The sequence below is a fragment of the Mustela nivalis genome (assembly GCF_964662115.1).
Source record: "Mustela nivalis genome assembly, chromosome: 15".
Taxonomy (NCBI): domain Eukaryota; kingdom Metazoa; phylum Chordata; class Mammalia; order Carnivora; family Mustelidae; genus Mustela; species Mustela nivalis.
The window spans coordinates 87,269,871-87,292,747 of record NC_139034.1 but is presented as its reverse complement, the minus strand read 5'-3'; the positions used below and the strand labels follow the sequence as shown (position 1 = coordinate 87,292,747).

Here is a 22,877-nt window from a genome sequence, read left to right as displayed (position 1 = left end):
GCCCATGCACACCGCAGGGAGAAACGTGCTGGGCGGGGGCGGCACCATCGGGCGAGTGGCCAGGTTTGGTTTCGGCTCAGGTTGTGAGATCGAACCCTGGGCCCCACACAGGCTTCTCACTCAGCCTGCGGTGGAGGGGATGGTCTGCTTGGGGTTCTCTCTCTGTCCTGTCCCTCCCCTGCTTGCGCACACTCTGTCTTCCTCTCTCTAAAATGAATGAAGTAAAAAGTACCGTCCAGACCTAGCGCGTCACGGGGATGGAGAGCCGTCCTGCCTGCTTCCAGGTCGCAGCCACAGCCCCTGACTGGCAGGAAGGTAAGGGAGGGCGCGCAGTTTTCATTTCTGTTTCAACTCGGAACACCAAAGTTTGGTTTGATAAATGGATGGTGCGTTGTCACCAGGGTCACTGTTTCAGCTCTTACAACAACAGAATGGAAGCACTCTGGAACGAGGTGGAAAAGCATATGTGGAAACCAGATTGAAAGAGCTGTGAGCCTCTCTTGTTAAAAAGTCCAGGTTTTGAGAACGATTCCATTTAATGATTCCTTATTCTAGTCCTCGATGTGGAAAAGTCCTCGTGTTTGAAAGTCCCCTCTGCTTACTGAGCTGTGAAAAGGTGGCTTGAGGGAGTCTGGCTGGTGAAAGCCATTTCCACGTCCCTCATCGTGAGCATCACGTGGCCTGATCCTAAGACACCAGGACTTTTTTTTTTTTTTTTTTTTTTCTTCTTAATTTATTTGACAGAGAAAGATCACAAGGAGGCAGAGAGGCAGGCAGAGAGAGGGGGGGAAGCAGGCTCCCTGCTGAGCAGAGAGCCCGATGCGGGGCTCGATCCCAGGACCCTGAGATCATGACCTGAGCCGAAGGCAGAGGCTTAACCCACTGAGCCACCCAGGCGCCCCGACACCAGAACTTTTAACAGAAAACACACAAGTGGAGCAGGGACAACTGTGCTCTCGGCGGCTTGTACTTTCCCTCTGGATATTTTTCTTGGTACTTAACATTCTGCGATTTAACCGATTTGGCAGCTTTTTAAAAGTTGTTTGTTTGAATTGAGTAGCACATAAAATTTCTAGAAAGAGAGCTTTGAGGAACCCATGGACAGACACGTTTCATAAAAAGAGGACGGGTTAGCAGGAGCGTCTTCCGGTCACGTGTTACTCAGCAGATCCCGTCTGCTGTTGGTGTGTGTGGCCCGTAAACTGAGAATGATCTGTACCCTTCTCAGTGGTTGAACAAAAATCAAAAGAATGATTATTTTGTGACAAGTTAAAATTACATGAAATTCTTGTGTCAATGTCCACGAATGACCTGGCCTTGCTCTGTTGCTCCGTCTGGTCCGTGGCCGCTTTGGGGCCGAAAGGACAGACCTGAGTGGTTGTGAGCGGGCGTGTCCTGGGAGCGGGCGCCGGCGGCGTGTCGCCCTCTGGAGGGGGAGCACCCGCCTTGGGATCAGCGTGCCCCAGCGCTCCTGTGCGGGCAGTGTCTTAGCGTGCGCGCTAAGAATTTGGGGGTCGGACGTTTGTCAGGTAGACGATGGGGGGGGTGACAGTCCGGAAGTGGGGAGACCTGTTGGTATGCGACTGGGTCTGGTGTTTGGAGATCCTTTGGCTGGAGAAGAGCGTGAGCCCTATGTCGTGCGCAGTCAGTGCTCAGTGATAAGGGAAGGAACACACCGTTGACCCTTGAACAACGGGGGCCTGAACTGTGCACGTCCTGTCATATGTGGATTTGTTTTTATAAATACGGTACATACTGTAAATATATTTTCCTTGTGATTTCCTTAATAACAGTTTCTTTTCTCTGGCTTACTTCATTGTAAGTATATAGTATATAATACGTGTAACGTATAAAATACATATTCATGAACACTATCTTATCAGTAGATGTTCTGGACGACAGTAGGCTCTCAGTGGTAAAGTTTTGGGGAGTCAGCAGCTCCAGGTGGGTTTGCGGCTGCACAGGGGTCGGTACCCCCCAGCCCCTCCTTGTTCAAGGGTCTGCTCATGTAGCTGGAAGTCTGTAGCTTACTGGGAGCAGAGAGAAGATAGCATGCGTCCCTGTTTCTGATAATCCTGTAGGGACAGTGCCAGAATTATTAGCTCCTGATTAATTGTTCCACAGTCCCCTTACGTCCCAGATTCTGCTCCTTTGTCTCCTAGAATGTCTTGATCTCCCTTTTGGATCCCTCTGACTTCTCGTCCCGCCAAGGTGTGTGCGGCCCAGAGTCTGTCCGGTCTGAGCCGTGACTGTTCCTTGTCTGCTCCGTCCGCACGCGGGCGCACATGGTGTGGGCTGGCCCCGGTCCTTCTGTTGAGTTTTGAATCTGTAACTCACGTGTGCGAGTGTTTGACGGTCGGGGGGGACCTTGCCTTCCTGTCGCGGGTCCCGGCACACGCCCCCACCCAAACGTGGGCCGTCCCCAGAGTCCCTGGAGGTGGGCGCCAGTCGGTGCTTGTCTTTCTTTAAGGCTGTATTTTCTTGGGAAAACAGTCCGCTTGCTATTCTGACCTGAGTCCAGTCTGGTGTTGTTTCTGAATGGAAAGTGAAGGCTTTGAGTGTGTTTTGGAAATTCTCCACAGCTGCTGCCAACGGCTGTGTTTTCCTCCGTGAGGTCGTGGCGGCGGATGCCGCTTCGGACCGTGGGAGCTGCTCCCCGTCATCCTCTGGGCTGCCCGAGAGTCCTCCCTTCCGTCAGCCTGGCTCCGTGTTCTCGGATGCTGGAGAGCAAGTCCCTCTCTCTGTGTAGAAGAGATCATTTTATAGACTTGGCTCTCTGTGTAGAAGAGATCATTTTATAGACTTGGCTCTCTGTGTAGAAGAGATCATTTTATAGACTTGGCGTATGTTCCAGGTCTTCATTTTTCAAAATTTGGAAGAATTAGACTTTTTTTTTCATATGGCTACCTGTTACCTTGTCCACATTCTTTTTTTCTTTCTTCTTTTTTTTAAGATTTTATTTATTTATTTGACAGGCAGAGATCACAAGCAGGCAGAGAGGCAGGCAGAGAGAGAGGAGGAAGCAGGCTCCCCGCTGAGCAGAGAGCCCGATGCGGGGCTGGATCCCAGGACCCTTGGATGAGGACCTGAGCCAAAGGCAGAGGCTTTAACCCACTGAGCTGCCCAGACGCCCCCACATTCTTGACGGAGTAGACCTTTCTGGACGATGGCACTGGGGGCGGCCCCTGAAAATTAAAAAACTCACTCAGCTAAACACCTAGCTTAATGTTGTCGTGTGAGGAGCGTGGCAGCTTCGGAAGCTAACTGTGTGGTCACTTTATGTACGAGGAAGTGACGTAGTTCACAGTGTCCTCATGTCGGCGTTGCCTTTCCGTTAGCTCCTCCATCACCATCAAAATAATACCCCGCTGTGGAATACTCGTCAGGGTTCCTAGACACGAAATCAGAGTGGCAGGTCTGGGCCCCAGTGGTTCTGCACTCGAGTAGGAAACTTGCTGGGTTTCTGTGATTCTCAGATCTTGTCTTTTTTATATCTGATCAAACCGAGTTTGGGCTTCGGCCTGTCTCCGACTCGTAGGATACATTTCTTTATCTTGGGCTTTAAAGAGCAGAGATGTGTTCGCGGTGATCTGAAACTGTACAGGTTTCTCATTTCTCAGTTGCAGCATTAGGCGCATGAGGGCTGGAAAGGCTCGTTCTCTTCCCGGTGAGAGCCCCGGTCTGTCCCTGCCGGCAGTCCTTACTCCACGTTCACGTCCGTGCCGGGAGCAGGCCTTGCCGTGCTGCGTCGATCACTCGGTGAGACCGCAGGCCGGTGGCCTCGCTCAGCCGAGCAGACGCGGGAGCCGGCCCCGCTCTGGTGCGCACTCTCACTCCATCGGCCTGTCTCCCTGGCTCGCACTTGACCTCATGGGGCAGGGTGTTTTTCTCGTCTTGCCGTTAGTATTTAGTATTTCCTGGTGGAGGTTTACAGGTGGCTCTTTCATATTTGTGGGATTGAGGTGGTTCCCTTCGCCTTCTGCCGGCACCTCCTACTTTAGTTTGTGTCTTGGCTGCTGTAGGGGACGCCAGCCTTCATCTGTTGGCATGGCCGGCCACACGAGCTGCCGCGGTGTGCACTCTGAACAGTGATAGGACTTCCCCGCCCCGGGACGGGACCCCAGGAATCCCCCGCTCAAATGCTCCCGATGCCGGCGTCTTCCCACCGCAGGCTTTCCGGAGCGGGCCAGAGAGCCGCATCAGACCCACACACTTGGCCTCTCGCTTCTCCCCCAGTGGTAAGTTCTCTGTCGCCAGGACCTCCTTCCAGACCTCCACTTACAGTGTCACGGGCTAGTGTCAAATCTGGCTTGTCGGTGCGCTGTTTTAAGGAAGCCGATCGTTACGAATGCCATGGACAATTCCAGTACATGTTTGTTTGTTATGATTTTACTCGAGCTAAAGAAATGGATGATTACAGTTATGCAGATAACGTAGAATTCAGTTCCAGGTTAAGTCTGAAGTCAGCATAAATTTAGGTTCTTCAGACTGACCTAAGAAATGATTTTGAGAAGTTGAATAGGAAGATGCCTTTTTTAAAGTTGAGCGTGTTGATTTTTAAATGCCTATCTCCCGACCTCGCTTAGCGATCACATGTGCGCAAGAGCCCCGTTAGCACGGCAGCAGGACCAGAGCTCCCCCGTAAGGGAGGCTCGCGGTACCTCCGTGTCCTCTTGCCGCCCCTTGAGCTAGTCAGTCAGGTCAGCAGGAGCAGAGACAGGTGAGCGCTCGGCGGGGTGTAATTCGGTGTTTTTGTGTCACGCAGCCTGAGGAACGCCAGTGGCCTGACAGCAGCAGACATTGCTCAAACCCAGGGTTTCCAAGAGTGCACCCAGTTTCTCTTGAACCTGCAGAACTGTCACCTGAGCCGTTTCTATGATAACGGCCCCATAAACGGGGGCCATCAGAACCAATTCCCTAATCATACTAGTGCGGGAGCCAATCGCAAGAGATGCTTGGAAGATCCAGAGCCCTTTGGAGTGAAGAAGGCTCGAACTGAAGGTGAGTCCCCTTGGTGGATGGGAGGGGGGCACGCTCCTCTTTCCTGTAACTTGTGCTCTTTTTTATGGCTGGAAGCGCCTTCGAGAGGAGACCTTCGCTCGAGGGTCCTGTGCCTGGAGGAGCCTGGTGCAGCTGTAGTTTTCTCCCCTGTGGCCCCTGGAGGATCAGCCCTTTAACCAAAGGGGCGCGGTGAGAGGGCGGTGTTGACAGCTCAGATGGAAGTGTGTGTGTGTGTGTGTGTGTGTGTGTGTGTGTGTGCGTGCGTGCCTTTGTGCACACCCAGGGTCTTCTGCCGCTCTTTTCCTGTACCTGTTTGAAATATAACTATTAAAAAAATCCGCCACCATGCCTGATTTTTTTTGTTTGCTTCCTCTGAATGTCCCTGAGCCTATGAATAACATTGCTGGTCTGGTAGCAAAACACGGTTTCACATCTGGGCAGGGAGAGGTTTGCCTTAGCTGGTCTCCGCACCCACAGGACGGGGTGTGTGTCGTGGCGAGACCCGAGGATACGCCTGGAAGGTGAGTGAGTTGTGAGTGAGTTATCCGTGTTGTCCACCGTTTTATCTCCAGGTTACTTCGGAGTTCACGGTGAAGCAGAGTCACTGGTCAGGCTCCGATGAAAACAGCTCCCCTTGACCTAGAGAAAAATGTGTGTGTGCACAGCTGTCTGTAAGAGATCTTACAGGACAGACCGCTGGCCGGGCAAGAGTATTTAACAAAGGGACACAGACAGGGACACACAGAGGTGGCAGTGAAAAGTAACCACGTTGAAATTAGGAGCTCGGGTAAGAGAGCGGAGGATAAGGACAAAGTTGTGCCCTTTGATTAAAAAAATAAAAAGCCAGGCCAGGAAAGGAGGAGGAAACCTGGACGGCTGAAGGCCTCCGTTGCCTGCACCCCCACGGGGCCAACGTGGTCCTCTTCCCAGGGCTGCACGTTTTCAGTCTGACCGGACAGTGAGTGGATGAAAATGGATTTCTTTTACTATAAAGTTGATAAAATTGTTTTACTGCTTTTAAATACTTAGTGACTACGGGAACTTCGGACTTGTTTTGTGTGGAAATGAATGTATAAACTTGAGGTGGTGGTTTAAGAAACTCCTGGCTTCTGTGAGTCACAGAACTCTCCAAGAATGCCGGAAGGGCGTGAGCACGAACGACACGGGCAGGTGTCCGCCCTCGCGGGGCCTGAACCGTCGTCCAGCACGGTCACTGATGTGTACGTGTTCCGGCCAAGTCTTTCCTAATGTAGTTTAAAAGCCCTCTAAGAGCTTCTGCTTTTTTAAAATAGCCTTTCTTGTCCGCTTCATGCCTGGTTTCGTATTTTGGAATGACGCAAAGTGTTGGCCTCATGGGCCCTCGGGCAGCAGACCGGTATGTGTCCATGTGCACGTATGCTGGTTCACAGCAGAAATCTTGGATTCTGCTAGTCGGCTAAGATGGATGTCCCTGGACGTTCTAACAAGACTCAAACATGGGCCAAAGAGTTTTTCCAACCAGGCTTTGCCGCACTCAGGTCCGTCGGATCTGCCAGCGTGTCCTTATTGACGCCCTGAAGAGACCGAAATGTACGTTTCCTAGACCGTGTCCCCACGCAGACGGATCCGAAGAATCGGGCGGGCGGGTAGATGGGGGGGGTATCTCCCTCCTCCAGGCGGGTTTGTTTTGGCCGACAGGGTGAGAGATGCACGTTTTGCCCCTGAGACTCCCCGGGCAGCCCGTTCCTGCTCCTCGGCCAGGGCCCGGGCGTTGAGGCACGTGGCCCCGGCGTTGAGGCACGTGGCCCCGAGGCTGGGCTGGGCTGCCCGCCCCGTCGGAGGTCCCATCCGTCCGCCATCGCGGGAGACCTCTGAGCCGGGCCATCCTCGCTCCCGTACCGCAGGCAGTGCTGGTCCCGGGCAGCGTCTCCCACAGCCCTGAGCGTGTGTCTCTGGTCATGGCTGTGGGAGCACGGACGGGCCTGCAGCCTGCGCCTCTTCCCTCGGGGGGCGGGGGCTGTGAGTGGCCATGACCGCTTTCACTTGATCATGACGTGCTCGCCGTGAGTGGGGGCTGGGGCGTGGGTCTCATGACTGGGCCCCAGCTGCCTGGGTCTTCGGAAGGAAGTTGTGTTTGCCTGTGCAAGGACTTCTGCCGCAGGCTCAGGTTCCAGTAGGCGATTCACGATACGTTGTTGTAGTTCATTTCCACTTAATATCTGGCATCTCGTTTTGATTTGCTATTTAAATGTCTGAGCTTCAGGTTTTGCTCATTCTGAATTATTCATTTTGCAAACAAGTTTTTGGCTCTCACACCAGAGTAAAATAAGCATTTTTTCCTTACCCAACACATGCATATAAAATACTTTTGAATAACTTCCCATGTCAACATATTTAAAAGAGTTTAAAATTTTCTGTCTCCCTTCATTCTTCCCCAGGTACGAGTTAGGCTTTTCAGGGCCAGGAGTTCTGGGCTCCGTGAAGGCCTAGCTTAGACCTTATCAGTGAGATTCAGGCCAGTCTTTCTGCAACTAAAGAATCACACACACTCCTGTTTTTAATGTGCATTTTATGTTCATAAAACTTATTTCCAGAAGTTTTTCTGGCTAAGCCAACTTTTTAAGTGTGCCTTGCGAATTTATTTTTTTTAACTTTTTTTTTTTACTTTGGAATCCTGAGACAAAGTTCCCTACTCTTCTCCACAGAAAGTGGCCTCTGTCCCTGCTTCCACTAAACTGTTTTCAGATGTTTTAATGTCATTGGTGTGATTTCCCTTGGAAACTACGGATGGAAAAGAACTTAAGGATTAATGACACTGCTGCCTGACCGTCTGCTGCGCTGGGGGGTGGGCTGAGCCTCGGGCGGGTCCTATGTGACATGCCCCCGCCCCAGCATTCACACCAGCAACCCCTCCACCCTGGTCAGAGCGTGGACCTCGTCCCTGGGGCTGTGAACTCGAGCATAAAGTCAAGTCCAAAGTCACTTCAGCGGTTGATCCTAACAGTATTTTGGCATAAGATCGGGTTTTGTTCATTTGAGGTGGCACAAGGAAGCACGAGTATGTACGTGGGTTTCGGTGTGTTTTCCCCCCATTTATCAACCATTGGCTTGAGGTCAGATGACAGGTGTCCTTCAGTGACAGCTGCTCGGTAACGTTCTGTTAGTGTTTCTGTTAACCTTCAGGAGTAACAGTCCCGTTACCCGTGTGTGTGGTCCTTGGAAACCCGCCCAGATACCAGGGAGACTGGTTGGGAAGAATGCCCGTCCTGTCCATGGGAGACACTTCCCTCTTCTTTTAATCAGGAGTTGCTTTGGCTGCAGCTCCCGTGCCGGGAGCAAGGAGGGGCCGCGTGATCTGTAGACTGAGCCAGCGACCAGGGTTTTGTGACTGGGAACAGTTGTCATAGGAAGGAGCCTGTGTTGGTAGTAGATCTCGTTAAATCAGTTTTTAATTCAGAAGGATATAGTGCTGATCTTAGAATTTCATACATAATGTATAGGTATTTAACTTAAAAAACACCTTTTAGGAAAACTACAGCATTATGGTCCTGTTTAAAATCAGCAATGAGAAGTTTCTCGGCACACCTTCCCCTGGATAAGCTTCACATTAAACAATGTGCACTCTGGTCTTCAGTATCCGCCCGGACCACAGCGGAGACGGGCGGTGGCCGTGTGGGGGGAGCAGGGGAGTGGCACGTCTGCCTGCTTAGAGCCTGAGTCTCAGGAGGTCCTCTGCCTCCCCAGTGAAAAATGTGGCTCCCACCGGTTTCATCCTGTACGTTAGAGACGCCCACAACTGACTTCAAGGGCAGAGTTTAAGTGTTTGACCAGAGTAAGAACAGTGCGGTTGGAATAACAGGATTGTTTTGTCTGGGTCCCTGAAGGCTTCGCGTCCAGGAACGGTGATCTGAATGACGCCGGAGACCCAAGCACTCCGTGATGTGCACCGTTTCCTCTCGAATTCCAGCCTCTGGAGGCTCCTCTGTTCGCAGAGCAGTGTAGCTGCCGTGGCCGGAGTCTGCCACCCCATGCACCTTCTCTCCTGCGCCCTTTCACAGAACCCCAAGGCCTCCCGTGGTGTTTCCAGAACTCTCACTGCTGCTTGTGGGGCCGTGGCGGGAGCTTAGAGTCTATGAAATGGCCTCATGGTAGAACCATCTTCATTCCGGCCTCAGGTCCTGCTTTGATTTAAACAGAACCTTTCTTTAAAAAGTTGTTATCCAGGTAAATTGTGCTAAGTGGATAAGAAATCATTCTGATTGATTATGGCCGGTGGGAAGCCCCCGGGGGAGACTCTCCTTCCCAAGTACTCTAAAGGGGACGTGAGGGCTTGCCAGTGGTTGGGACTCCCCGTTCCGTGGGGAGACCACAGGCGTGTGAAGCGTCCTGAGGCTCCTGGCCAACTCCCCTTGAGGGCTGACCCACACCTGGGACCCCCACACCGGCACCCTGAAGATGCACAACAGGAGGTCACTAGTCTGTGCCACGAGCCCAGCCTTGCCGAGGTCTGTCGTGCAAACCTACTTGGCAGTGTTTGGGTGCCCGACAGCTCCCTCGTGCTGGGCCCAGGGGTTCGCACCCTGCTAGCCAGTCAGAGCACCAGCAACTCACAACGATGTGACCATAGAGATTGAATTTTTCTTTTTCAGAGATGTTTCTGCCTTGAACGTTAAAATAAGTCTGAGTGGGCTTTCTTCAGGAGCCCTAGGTAAGCTTGCAGGTGTCCTTGGCAGTTGGAATCTCATGTTTGGGGGGTGCCGGGCTGGCTCAGTAGGAGCTTGTGGCCATGAGTTCAAGCCCCACGCTGGGCATAGAGTTCACTATTAAAAAGTGATAGTAACTCGTTTTTGTTCTGCACGTGCCCCTTCCCGGCCGTACGGAGCCAGCTCAGGAATCCGCTTCCCGACAGCACCCTCCAGGACTCCCCGCCTTCCAAAAGCCCAGGGACACCACCCCCCAGGCTTTCAGACTGCTCGTGCGTAAAGCAAACACGTGGCTGTAGCATCTTGCTGAGAGCTGGCCGTGGCTTCAGATGGCCGTACCAGTGCCCGGTTCTGCATCTGGACCATGGTCAGTCATGCTTGCAAAGTCGCCTCTGCAGGAAGGAGGCTGGGAGGGTCTTTCTTGAGCCGCTGCTAGGCAGTGTCCTGCCGCAGATGGTCCGCGGCTAACGTGTGCTGCAATCTTGTGTCCTCGACAAATGCCTCCTGTGGCCGAGTAGGAGGTAAGGACTTTTTTTAGGGAAATGTGTCATGGTCTTTGCTTTTTCCTGTGGAGGTGGGTAGAGAGATGGGACGAGAAGGTGCTGCTGCTCCGAACCCCGGAGAGCGCCCAAACCGACCACTTGGGGAGAGACGCCTCGCGTTCTGTGTGCGAGGCTGCCTTTCTCAGACGCAGCGTGGCGCGTCTCCCTGGCTCCTTTGGCCGAGGCAAATGAGTGTGGGAGAGAGGAGTCTGCTCGGCGCCAATGTTCCGACAGTTCTGAGAGGCCGGCGTCAATCTCGGTTCGTAAAACAGGAGTTTAAAAAGTAAATTGCACCTGTGCCGCCGATTCCTAGACGCTGGAGTGACCCGGCCCGGGCACAGCCGGACTGTCTGCCGTGGAGTTTTTAAAAGCCTTGCAGGTGCTTCATGGCAACGATGCTCCACAAAGACAGCCTGTCTGTGGAGAGCCAGCCTGAGTGCGTTAGCATATGCTCCCCTGTTAAAGTTTCTTGACTACGCGTAGGAGAGCCTTCGGTCGGTTTCGCTTTTGTCCCCGTGGGCACTGACGGCGCACATGCGAGGCGGCAGGGTTTCGGAGTCGGCCCGTGCTCTGCATCGGTCTCCTTCCCGGAGTCATTTCCAGGGCAAACTGGCCTTGTCCCCTGGCTCCTCCTCTTCGTTTGACCTTGAATGTCCCCAGACTCCTCTGCCTGCGGCCCCTCCGGCCCCCTAGTGGCAGGCCCACCCGGGCCGCTGCTCTTCACAGCCGGCCTTTCCAGGGGGCCAGGCTCCTGATTCTGTTATGGGTCGCTCCAGGAGTCATGTTTGTTTGTTTGCTTCCTGTGTTTGTGCCTTTTCAGGCTGGAGAGTGGGCTTCATTCATGGATACGGTCCCCCTTCTGAGCACTGGGCTTAAGGGACGAGAGGATAAGTAGCTCTGCTCTCAGGAAGCACTTTCAGATTTGTCCTCTGTCGGGGTTTCTGTAAACTGCTTTCCTTTTCAGACATGTGAGACGGCACACTTAGCTCAGGGCTCACCGTCCCCAGGAACCCTGGCCCCTGAATCCTGACGAGCAGACCTTACGAGGACAGGCACTGAACGCCGTGCTGTAGCCCCGTGCAGCTCCCCGTTCGCAGGGGCGTCCATCCGTGGCTTTGCTGGGCTGGCGTGTGCCCGTTCTCCGTGGACCACTGGACTCCCAGGACGGCTTACCAGGCATAGGAGAGGAAGGAGCAGGACCCGAGCCCACGCAGACCGCAGGCTCCTCAGACTCAGCAGTCTCTGAAATGACAGGCTGAGGTCTCCCCGAAGGTCCTGAACACCACCACCCCCGCCCCCTCGTGAGGGCGGCCAGTTTGCCACGGACGTGTGGAAAGTACCTGCTTCCCAGGGTGGGTGGCAGCTTGCCTGGCGCTGATGGGGTCCCGTGGAGGAACGCGGAGAGCCTTGAGTGGGCAAGCCGGAAATCCAGGCTTCATGCCTCGGGCCTAAAAGCACCTGTGTTGTGAGTGACCCTGGCCTCCTGCCTGTGCAGACCAGCTACACAGGTCGCACTGCTCTGTTTCTCCCACACGTCGGTCGTCCGGGGCTTGCGTTCCTCTTCGTGAAGACCATACGTTATTCTCCGGTCTCGGCGGTTTGGCTTCGGGTTAGCGGCAGTCTGGAGCCGGTGTGCTTGCTCCTTTTACATCTATAAAATCCGACTCCTGCCTGCAAATCAGAAGTAACAGAAGCCGCAGAGTTCATGTCTGTTTTTAAATGTTTATTGGGAAGATTTAGCACAAAAGTTGTTTATTGTATATATACTTTGACCCAGAAATTTATCTGATTAAAGACCCAGAAGTACACAGAAGGTGCCGAATGAGGCTTCGACTGTGGTGTTCACGACAGGACAGCCGGGGAGTTGCAGGGGTTAGAATGCGACCCTACAGCGGATTCTTACTTGACTTTAAAAGGTTCTTTTGGACTTTGCTCACGAGCTGCATTCATGCCATGGTAGATGAAAACGATCTGGGGTCCGATTCTGTCATAGCATGTGTGTGCTGAGACCAGAAAGCCACATGATCACGGGAACATGGCCACTGGCGGTAGGGTGGGGGCGCCCAGGGAAGGTGCCCAGGGGAGTATTTCCACACAATGAGTGTGATTCTTGCAAGAAACGTGATTAAATGTGCATGTTTGTTTTCCTCCAAGATCCAGAGAATGATCCTTTTTAGAGGAATGTGTGTAACTTCAGCCTCAAAGATCTGGAACTAGGACTGTAATGTTCGTTAAAGGTGTTACTGTATCTTGGTGCACGGGGTCACGCCCCCAGAACAGTATTTAACCTTGGCTTTTACTTTCCTTTCTACTACTGAGATTAGTGAATTTTTTTTTTTTTAAGATTTTATTTATTTGAGAGAGAGAGAGACAGTGAGAGAGAGCATGAGCGAGGAGAAGGTCAGAGGGAGAAGCAGACTCCCCGTGGAGCTGGGAGCCTGATGCCGGACTCAATCCCGGGACTCCGGGATCGTGACCTGAGCTGAAGGCAGCCGTCCAACCAACTGAGCCACCCAGGCGTCCCTGAATTTTTTTTTTTTTAATTTAGGATAATTTTAATGGTCTTTATGTTATTCAAGAATTGTCTTTGTATTTCTTTTTTTTTTTTTTTTTTAAGATTTTATTTATTTGACAGAGATCACAAATAGGAGAGACAGGCAGAGAGAGAGGAGAAAGGCTCCCTGCTGAGCAGAGAGCCCGATGTGGGGCTCGATCCCAGGACCCTGAGACCATGACCTGAGCCATAGGCAGAGGCTTAACCCACTAAGCCATCCAGGCGCCCCTGTCTTCCTATTTTTTTACGAAAAATAACTGAAGGAACATTTCGGGCCATAATACAGAGTATGCTGAACTTAGAAACATATTTAGAAATCTCTGTGGGTCGTAGAACTGCTTTATTTCCTCCAGGGACCAGCCATGAAAGAGAATTTGTGCCCCTGGGTACAGGTAGAGTAAGTGTCCGAAATCCCGTGACTTTTCCTTGGAGCTGCACATTTTGGGAAGTTTCCTGGCCGTGCTCTAGGCTCCTTGCTGATCCCTAGATTCCGTTGTTTTCACAGATTGGGAGCATTCAGGGCTCTTAGAGGGAAAAAGGAGGGAGAAACCATTGTCTTAAAAGCTTGCGGGTGCAGGGATCTAAAATTGCCTTTGTGTTCTGTGCAGCTCGGAGCTCGGGTCCCTGCACGCCGTTGGGGAACAGCGACGCGGACGATGAAGCTGACAAAATGCTGGTCGACAGAGAGCTCACGGCTGTCACAGGTGGGAGTGGACAGTTCCCTGTTAGCTGCGGCAGCAGCCCCATGGTCGAAGACAGCAGACAGCAGGAGGGTGGTTCTGTCGGACCCAGAGAAATAGAAGTATACACGGTCTCAGCGATGCAGACGCCTTGCCGCTGCAGGAGCCGGTGTGCGTACCATTTCTGACCTGAGTGTCCTCGCCAGCGCTGCACTTTGTTGTCCGACGTTTTAAAGAATGGTACACTACAGTTTGCGCATCTTGGGCGAGTTTGTAGATACGAGGATGAGTGTGTCGGGTGCATTCTGTAGACATGAGACGTTTGAGTGCAATCTTCCTATTTTGGTTTGACGCTTCCGCTTAACGTGCCTTGTTTAATTTCAAAGAGGTTTCGCATGCTTACTTTCCTGACATGTGACCTTTGGGTGAACACATCAGACATCTGTTGCTAGTAGTTCCGCCTGGTGCGCAGCAAGGATGATTTGCTGTGGACATGGAGGACGGGTAGATGGTTTTGACCGCGACTGGGCTCGCCAGCGTGGGGCCTCCCACTCGCCTCTGCTGGCTGCTGTGGTTTCTGGGAGGGCAGCTCGGTCCAGCCAAGCGCTGGGCGCCGTGGCCTGCAGACACGTACGCGCTGCAGGTGCTCATGTCTCCGCACGGTCGGTGGTTCAGGCTGTTTCTTTTAGCATTCAGAATCTCTCTAGACTTTTCCTTGGAGTTAATACTTTTCTCTGCCAATTTTCTCTTTAGATGACCATGAAAACATCTTAGCAGTTTTCTTACTGTGTTAATATATGTAGAAATAGATACTGGTTTGTTTAAGGTTTTATTATGTCTCTATGCTAAATTCTTCACTGGGGTAAGAGATTATGCATTATGCTTCCCAGACATACACGAAAAACCATTTCTGTGACTAAAAATGGAAGGAAAATGTGTACATCTTTCTAGAAGCTGCAGGGTTACAGGTGGAATCACCTTTTTGCCACATCATTAAATGGGTAGATTTTCTATGGAAAATTCTAATACGTTAGTAATTTAAAGACCTTGGCTAAAGACAAGTAACAAAACTCAAAGCTTTTCAAAACAAATGACATAGCTACATGCTTTAAAAGGCAGAAGTAACCTCTAAACTTCAGGCGTTAATATCCTGCATTTTCAGGCCAAATTTAATAGCCAGTGTGGGTGTCGCGTTGAAAAGGCCACACTTTTATTTCAAGCCCAGCTTGTCCTGTGTGACGGGCGCCATACTTCCGGTCACCTCGCGTACAGCACCGTCTGCCCACGTGCACAAAACGGGCTGAACTCCTGGGGGCCGTGCCGTGGGCAGGCGGGTAGTGTGCGGGAGCACGGGCCCGGAGAGGCGTGAGGGGCAAGGAGCTAGGACGGTGTTGGAGGCAACCAGGCGGGGTCCCGAATAGCCATTCTCGTGCTCAGCTGGATTAGATTTTCCACAAGGACATGAGGTCATCAAGTAGCCTTGGTGTTGACATTGCGCCCAGCGCTCGCCCTCGCACCCCCCGGGGACTAGAGGAGAAGCGTGCGCACGGACTCGAACAGAGAACTGAGTCAAGGCAACTCCGACCTCTGACCCAGTGCTCCTGGACCTTCTCAGGGCGGATCCCCCGGAAACCTCATGTCCGTGTCTGTTACTGGGACACAGTTATTTGTCTTAGTGACCATCAAGGTCGCCATCATACTCATGAATTTCATCACCCAGGAACACTGATTAAAGTTCTCTGGGATTAGCTCATTTTATTTCTTTTTATTCTACTTCATGTTCAGTTCTTGAAATACTACTTCTCTAGCCTTGAGTTTTAACTGAATAAAAGAGCTGTCCTTTAATTTGGGGGGGGAAAAAAGTCCCTTATCCTCTGAAGAATTTATAGCAGTTATGAAGCATGATTATCACTTAAACTGCCGGGAAAATGATTAATGGAATGTGTAGAAGGTGTTTTTGTTCATTGAACAAGCCATGATTTTTTATTGGCAGGAAGATTTGTGGGACACGCAGAAACCTATGTCCAAGTGCAAATCAGACACCTGGCTGGTGAGGCGGAAAGTCAGCCCTTCTGGGGAGGGTCACACTGTGTGTCGGGGGCCTGTGTGTGGAAACATGTCCTCGTTCCAATGGTCGTGGGACTCCACTCGTGTGTTTAATCCCATACCTTGCTTTAACAGCTCAGAGCATTGAGATAAAATTTCCTATTACCAAGCAAGACCGAATTCTCATTCTTTGTACTGTTCTGTGAACTCCTGTGAACGTGACTGTTGAATCCCGGGTTTCCCTGTACAGAAAAGGACCTTGTGATCGCTGTCCCCTTGGGCTCGGGTGTGTTGGGGTCGACTCTCATTCCCCCTGAGACACCTCCTCTTGGTGGATGTCTCCCTATGCAGGTTAAGCAACATTTTCCCAACCTAAGCGTTTTTTTTACCGTAGCCTCATTAGATGAATGAAGGCTTGGACGCCGGAGTCCACTCACCTGGCGAACTCGGAAGGCCCCGCCAGGGCTCGCGCTGCTGCGCCGCCCGTCCCAGACCGCGCGCGTGAGAGCACTTAGTGTCCCGTCCTCGCCGGCCGCTTGCCGCCACACAGGTGCCACGCAGACGCGAGGGTCGCTAAGATCTGAGCTCCCGTGTCAGAGCGCCAGGCCTGAGCCGTGGGTGCGTCCCCGGAGCTTGCGTGGCGCTGCCTCGCCCGGTCCCAGGCGCCCCCCGGCCTCCATGTCGGCGGCCGCGTTCCTTTCTCCCTTTCCTTCCGAGCTGGAGGGGTGGGGGCTTATCTAGCCCTGTGGGAGACCTCCCCTTTGTTCTGCTGGACGGTCTCGCAGGTGATTTTTAAAATGTCTTCCTGAAAGTAGTCTTGACACAAGAGCACTTTTTCGATTCTGGTGTTGCTGGCGGCGCTCCGGGGCTGCTGGTCGTTTTCATGCCGCAGAGCTGTCGCCTCAGGCGTCCGCATTCAGTCACTCGGTGCAGCCAAAAGCCAGAGATGTGTCTTGTCTTACCAGGAACATGCTGCTGTTGGTTCTATTTTTAAATCTGCCTATGCAGTTTTTTACCTCCGGAAAAGGAACTGGTTTGTTCTAAAGAAAAAAAAAAAAAAAAGCTAAGTAAATCCTTTAGAGTTGTGGCAGCAATGCAACTGTTCTAGTTCCTCCTCCCCCTCTGGTTCAGAATTCTGGTGACAGGTGTATCTCTCAATGCAGATATGAAAACCAGTAGCCCCGCGCCGGATACACTGACACATGGATGTGTCATCAGTGGACATTTGGACTTCCCCTCCACGACACAGCTCAATGGGATGGAGAGCGGGAGTGACCAGAGCTTATCAGGAGCTAATGGTGTTAGCAGTGGCATAGTTCAAGGACGGCCTTTTCCGAGTAGCCAGGGTCCGCTTTGTGTCCATGGGACCGAGGAGCCAGAAAAGACCATGAGCGCTAACGCCGAGATGTGCGGCTCTCTGCACCTGAACGGGAGCCCGAGCAGCTGCGTGGCTAACAGACCTTCCTGGGTGGGGGGCGTTGAGGAGAACCTGCACTACGGGCACTACCATGGGTTTGGGGACACCGCTGAAAGCATCCCCGAGCTCAGTAGCCTGGCAGAGCACCCCAGCTCCGTGAAGGGGGCAGAGAGGCCCGGCGGTGCCGACCTGGGGGCCATGCACCTATACCACGGCTCGTAGAGACCGGCAGCCTGACAGTGTGGACGCGCCCATGCCTCCCTAGTAGCCGACCGTGAATACTCACGTGGCGCCCACTTGAGGGAATGCCACGACTTGTACTATTTTTGTATACTTCAGCTTCCTGACAAAGTCCGCTTGTGTTTGAGAAGTTCCTCGTGAGTCCTGTTGTACGCACGAGGACGGCTGACTTAGCGCCAGGTGTCTCCTCCGCGGGGTGGCGGGCCTCTTCCCAAGTCTAATCTCTCGGCTGCCAGCCTCGGTGTTTTCCTTTGAGCGCGTCACCGTGGAATGCCGTCCTTCCAGACTCCTGGTCCACAGGCCTCTTGGAAAGCTTGCTTCTGCTCTAACCTGTAGACTCTATGACAGAAGACGGCTCGTTCCCTATGCAAAGTACAGCCTTACAAAGATGTCTTGGAAAAAAGAACATTTGTCTTTTTCAAAGTCTTTTCATTGAAACTTTGCAACTTGCCGTGTGGTGGGTCCTCTTCCAGGCACGCGTGGTGGTTTGGGGGCGGAAGCGGCCCCTTTGTCAACAACGTAGCTCCCTGCCCCGCGTTTCACTGGAAACACCTGCAGTCCGGGTTGGCTGCGGCCCTGTCGTGGTTTTATCCCACATTTCTTGCTTTGTCTCTACGGTTTGTACCACAGATAACGGTTTCCTTTATATGTAGTAGAAATTACTATTTGTAGGAAATGTCAGGTCAGGATATTTATAACTGACTATTTTGACTTATATTTTCTTTTTTCTTGGTTTTTTTTGGGGGGGAGGGGAGTGGTTTCTGCTTTAAAATGTATACCACAATGTATATCCCGTCTACTGAGAGGATTTTGGCTCTCTCTTAATAAAAGTGCACTACGTTTATGGTTTTATAGAAATTAGCTTTTGTTTAAGCAGCTAGTGGTCACACTGTGCAAATATTGTAATGAATTTTTACTTTTCTGATTTTTGTAATGAAAATTGGTGAAGTTAGAGAAAATGTCCATTGAACAAGCCAATGTCCTAAGAGTGTTACTAACATCTTGTTTTTAAACTGTGCTTTACAGATTGAATAAAAAACTCTCACTTGAGCCGTGCCTGGGGTGTGCTTTCTTTCTAGGGTGGAGGAGGGGGTGGGGGTGTCCGCGCAGGGGACAGGAAGGGAGGGACGAGTGGAGTGTCCCCTTTTATTTTGCTTGTAAGATTTTACTTTACTCCTCTGACCCTGCCCATGGAATTTCTGGCCACTTTCGGTTTCTGGATGTAGATGCTCTAGTCTTAGGACCCTTTTCTCCCAGAGCCTCTTGGGGGAGTGTCAGTCGCTCTCAGCCAGCAGTACTGTCCTGCCTGCGTATTTTCATAAAAGACAATGACCATAATTTACTGAACGTTGGGCCAGCAGACATTTATGAACATAAGCCTTTTAAAACTATAAATTACAGTTAGTAAATGCCAACAAAATAATCTTTCTGGCATGCCCTGTATGTTATTTAGAGCACTGGTTGCTTTATGCATATTACTGTAAATTTAACATACCAGAGTGAGGGGGCATTAGCCTTTGGAAGTGTCACAAAAATTACTGGAGGCTGAGAACAGAAGCGTGAATACACTTGCTGTGTCACTGCCCGCCAACCCCCTGCCCACAGCAGGCATCAGTAGTCGAGCACTGATGCCATCCAATCCCGTGCCCACGGCAGGCATCAGTAATGGACCCATGAGCCCAGATGGCGGCTGCCGCCCTTCTAAATGACTGCTCTGAGAAGCCACCCAGGTTGCTCTGAGTCTGCAGGAGAGGTGAAACCACGCAATCCTGTGCTTGGACTAGTTCTTAATGTATTTCCGAGACTGTGTTAGTATTTGCTGGAAAACATTAAGTGAATCTCTTAAAATGCTCAAGGATCAACCTTTCATTAAGTCTTGGGAGTTGTTGGACAGAATCTGACTGCTTCTCGGGGACCACCTACTGTGTAGAACCTACAGGGTCACCAGCTGTACACAGTGTGACGGATGCAGCTTCCTTGTCTTGTCGCTCAGAGGCATTGACGTTCAGAGATCGTAGCAACGTCGTTACAGGAAAATCCCCTCATGCCTGGAATTGGCTCCAGAACGACACGGGAGTGGTAGAGTGCGGACGGAACAAAGCTCACACGAGACGGGAGGAGCCGATGTTGACACTGGGCACATGAAGCTGTTTTGTCCTACTTTGTATATATTTGGGGAAGTTTCTCATACTTAGGACCTGACAGAAAAAGTTCTAGTCCTTTAAAAACGTGTGGATATCATTTTAACACTGACCCAAGAATAAGCCGAAATTTTACTCTGCCTGTCTCACCAAAATTAAGTGCATTCTAAATTATAAGAGTTTACTGGTTCTTAACTTTTTCGGCCTGAAGACCCTTTTAGGAGCTCATAGCTTAAACAGTAATCACAAACAAATGGAAAATTAAAATTTAAAAACTCCATTGACAGTAACATCAAAACCATAAAACACTTAGGAATATACCTTAAACGGTGTTCAAAACCTCCACACTGAAAACTAAAACATTTCAGAGAGAAAGAAGGTTTAAACGTTTTGGTTGAGAAAATCTGTTTGCAGATGACGTGCTACTGCATAGAGAAAACCCTAAACACGCCACCAATAACTGTTAGAACGGATGAATGAATTCAGTAAAGTTGCAGGTTACAAAATTAAATGCAGAAATCCATTGCTTTCCATACACTATTGAAGTAGTAAAAAGAAATTAAGAAAATAATCCCATTTACAGTTGCACTGAGAATAATAAAGTACCTAGGAGCAAACTTAATCAAGGAAAAGAAAGCTCCGCGCTCTGAAAGCCATAAAGCAGTGATGAAAGAAACCGAGGAGAACACAAGCGAAAGGAAAGACATTCCACGCGTGTGCATCAGAAGGACAAATGTGCCCACACCACCCAAAGCAACCTGCAGATTTAATGCAGTCCCTATCAAAATACTAACATTTTTTACAGAACTAGAACAACTAGTAATAAAATTTGTATGGAACCAGAGAAGACTTCAAATCACCAAAGCAATCTTGAAGAAGAACGAAGCTGAAGGTATCACAATCCCAAATTTGAAGGTGTGCGACAAAGCCGCAGTCTTCAAAACAATATGGTTCTGGTGCAAAAATGGACACAGATCAATGGAACAGTATAGGGAACCCAGCACAGGAGCCCACGCTTATTATCTACAACAGAAGAGGCAAGAATATATAGTGGGAAAACGTCTCTTCAAACAGTGCTGTTGTTGGGGGGACACCTGACCTGAGTGCCGCAGTTGGTTAAGCACCTGCCTTAACTGGGGGATCGGACCCCGCATTAGGCTCCATGCTCAGCACGAAATCTGCTTCTCCTTCCGTCCCTGCCCACACTCACGCTCCATCTCTCTCTCTCTAAAATAATAAAATCTTTTTTTGTTTAAAAGGTGTTGGGAAAACTGGACCCCTTTCTCAGAGCATACACAAAAATAAGCTCGAAATGGATTAAAGTCCTGTAGATGAGACCTGAAAACATAGAACTCCTAGAAGAAAACAAAGGCAGTCCTTTCTTTGACAATGGCCAGAGACCTTTTTCTTGGTAGATCTCAGGCAAGGGAAACAAAAGCAAAATTAGACTATTAGGACTATATCAAAATAAAAAGTGAAGGAAGCCACCACAAAGCCAAAGACAGCGTGCTGAATGGGAGGAGATAATTGCCACTGATAAAGGATTAGTATCCAAAATACATAAAGAACTCATCAACTCAGCACCCAAAACAAAAGAAAGTAATCCAGTGAAAATGACCGAGGACCCAAATAGACATTTTTTCCAAAGAAACCGTACAGCTGGGCAACAGACACATGGAAAAATGCTCATCATTCAGGGCAATGCAAAGCAGACCTACAGTGGGGTGTCCTCTCACAGTTGTCAGAAGGGCTAAAATAAACACACACACACACACACACACACACACAAGAAAGAACAGGTGTTGGTGAGGATGTAGAGAAAGGGGGGCCCTCGTGTGTTGGTATGATGCAAACTGGTGCAGCCACTGTGAAAACATTACGCAAGTTCCTCAATTAAAAATAGAGCCGCCGAGGGGCGCCTGGGTGGCTCAGTGGGTTAAGCCGCTGCCTTCGGCTCAGGTCATGATCTCAGGGTCCTGGGATCGAGTCCCGCATCGGGCTCTCTGCTCGGCAGGGAGCCTGCTTCCTCCTCTCTCTCTCTCTCTCTCTCTCTCTCTGTTTGCCTCTCTGCCTACTTGTGATCTCTCTCTGTCAAATAAATAAATAAAATCTTTAAAAAAAAAAAAAAAAATAGAGCCGCCGTATGATCTAGTCATTATTTACCCAGAGAAAATGAAAACGCTATCTCAAAAGGATACATTCACCCCGTGTTTATTGCAGCATTATTTACAGTGGCCAAACCGTGGAAACAAGCTGAGGGTCCGCTGACTGATGCGTGGATAAGGAAGATGTGATGTCCACACGGTGAAATGTAACTCAGCCATCGAGGGTGATCAGCAGCGCGGGTGGATCCAGAGGGTACAATGCGAACTGAAGGACGTCGGTCGGAGCGAAACGCCAGAGGAAGGGGGTTCAGAGCACACTAACGAGGAGCACTGAGAAGTGCATAGAACTGTTGAATCATTGTTGTACACCCACAACTAACGTAGTACTGTAGGTTAAGTATATTCAAATTGAAAAAGGAAAATGTTCAAGACCTCTGTAGAAAACTACAGAACGTTCCAAAGAGAAAGAAGGTTTAAATGAATGTTCCGGTTGACGTGTGTAAACAAAGTCTGGCCTCGTACAGGTAAGTACTTGAGGAAGGGGGGAATATTTTCATTTTAATAGCCTTTGCAGTCCACTGCGGGGGTTTGACACCAGACCTGTACACTGGTAAATCCTTTCGAGTTAGCTGCCGTGTTGAATCAGGCCATGGCGCTGGATTTCTTACACCCGGTTACTGGGCATTATCTTGCCCGCGACATGGGCCTCTTATCCACATGTCACTGTATCACATCCTGCAGTGACTGTTTGGAGAACATCATTTGAGTTCTGCACATCTTCAAGTGTTGAAACGTTTTCTTATAAAAAAAATCATCCTAACGTCATGAACAATGTCATAAAAGTTCAAGCGGGAAAGTGTCAAGTGCATGGTGCGTGGTGCTGGATACGAGTTTGGAAATTGTCATTTTTGCTTGAAAGTTCAAGGGTTGGGGCGCCTGGGGGCGCTCCGTCGGTGAAGCGTCTGCCTTCGGCTCAGGTCATGATCTCAGGGTCCTGGGATCGAGCCCCACATCGGGCTGCCTGCTGAGCAGGATGTGTGCTTCCCCCTCTCCGCTGCCCCTGCTCTTTCTCGTGCACTCTCTAATAAATAAATAAAATATTTTTTTTAAGATTTTTTATTTATTTATTTGACAGAGAGAGATCACAAGCAGGCAGAGAGGCAGGCAGAGAGAGAGGAGGAAGCAGGCTCCCTGCTGAGCAGAGAGCCCGATGCGGGACTCAGTCCCAGGAACCTGAGATCATGACCTGAGCCGAAGGCAGTGGCTTTACCCACTGAGCCACCCAGGCGCCCCATAAATAAATAAAATCTTTTAAAAGTACGTAAGTAAAGAGAGGATGTGGTTTCATGCCCGTCTTTTGCTGCTGCAGCTTTTCCGACAAGATCCTCTAAGCCGGTTCTGTGAGCTGAACAGCGTGGACACTGCGTCCAACAGCACATGAGGTTTCCATACAGAACAGTGACACTTGC

The 22,877-nt window shown here is 50.6% G+C and overlaps 1 protein-coding gene and 1 long non-coding RNA gene across 10 annotated transcripts in view; one reads left to right on the top strand and one right to left on the bottom strand.

Moving 5' to 3' along the window:
- The window catches only part of ANKRD10 (ankyrin repeat domain 10), a 31,892-nt gene extending 13,680 nt beyond the window's left edge, over window positions 1-18,212 (top strand). For 2 of the 9 annotated variants that reach the window (XR_014303386.1, XM_082701093.1), the window contains 4 exons: window positions 4,172-4,238; window positions 4,766-5,001; window positions 13,388-13,630; window positions 16,669-18,212. Coding sequence is in view for 6 of the 9 variants with exons in the window: in XM_082701093.1 (XP_082557219.1) it covers window positions 4,172-4,238; window positions 4,766-5,001; window positions 13,388-13,630; window positions 16,669-17,144 (1,022 nt within the window). In the remaining 3 variants the exon portion in view is untranslated. Of the gene's footprint in view, window positions 1-4,171; window positions 4,239-4,765; window positions 5,002-13,387; window positions 13,631-15,452; window positions 15,676-15,899 lie in introns of those variants that run through there. The other 7 variants (XM_082701091.1, XM_082701090.1, XM_082701089.1 and 4 more) reach the window with 5 other exon arrangements.
- LOC309848987 lies at window positions 7,535-13,388 on the bottom strand. The gene is made up of 2 exons (XR_014303389.1): window positions 11,566-13,388; window positions 7,535-11,467 (listed from the first exon to the last, which is right to left on the bottom strand). It is a non-coding gene; the product is annotated as an uncharacterized lncRNA (long non-coding RNA).
- Window positions 18,213-22,877: the final 4,665 nt, after the last annotated feature.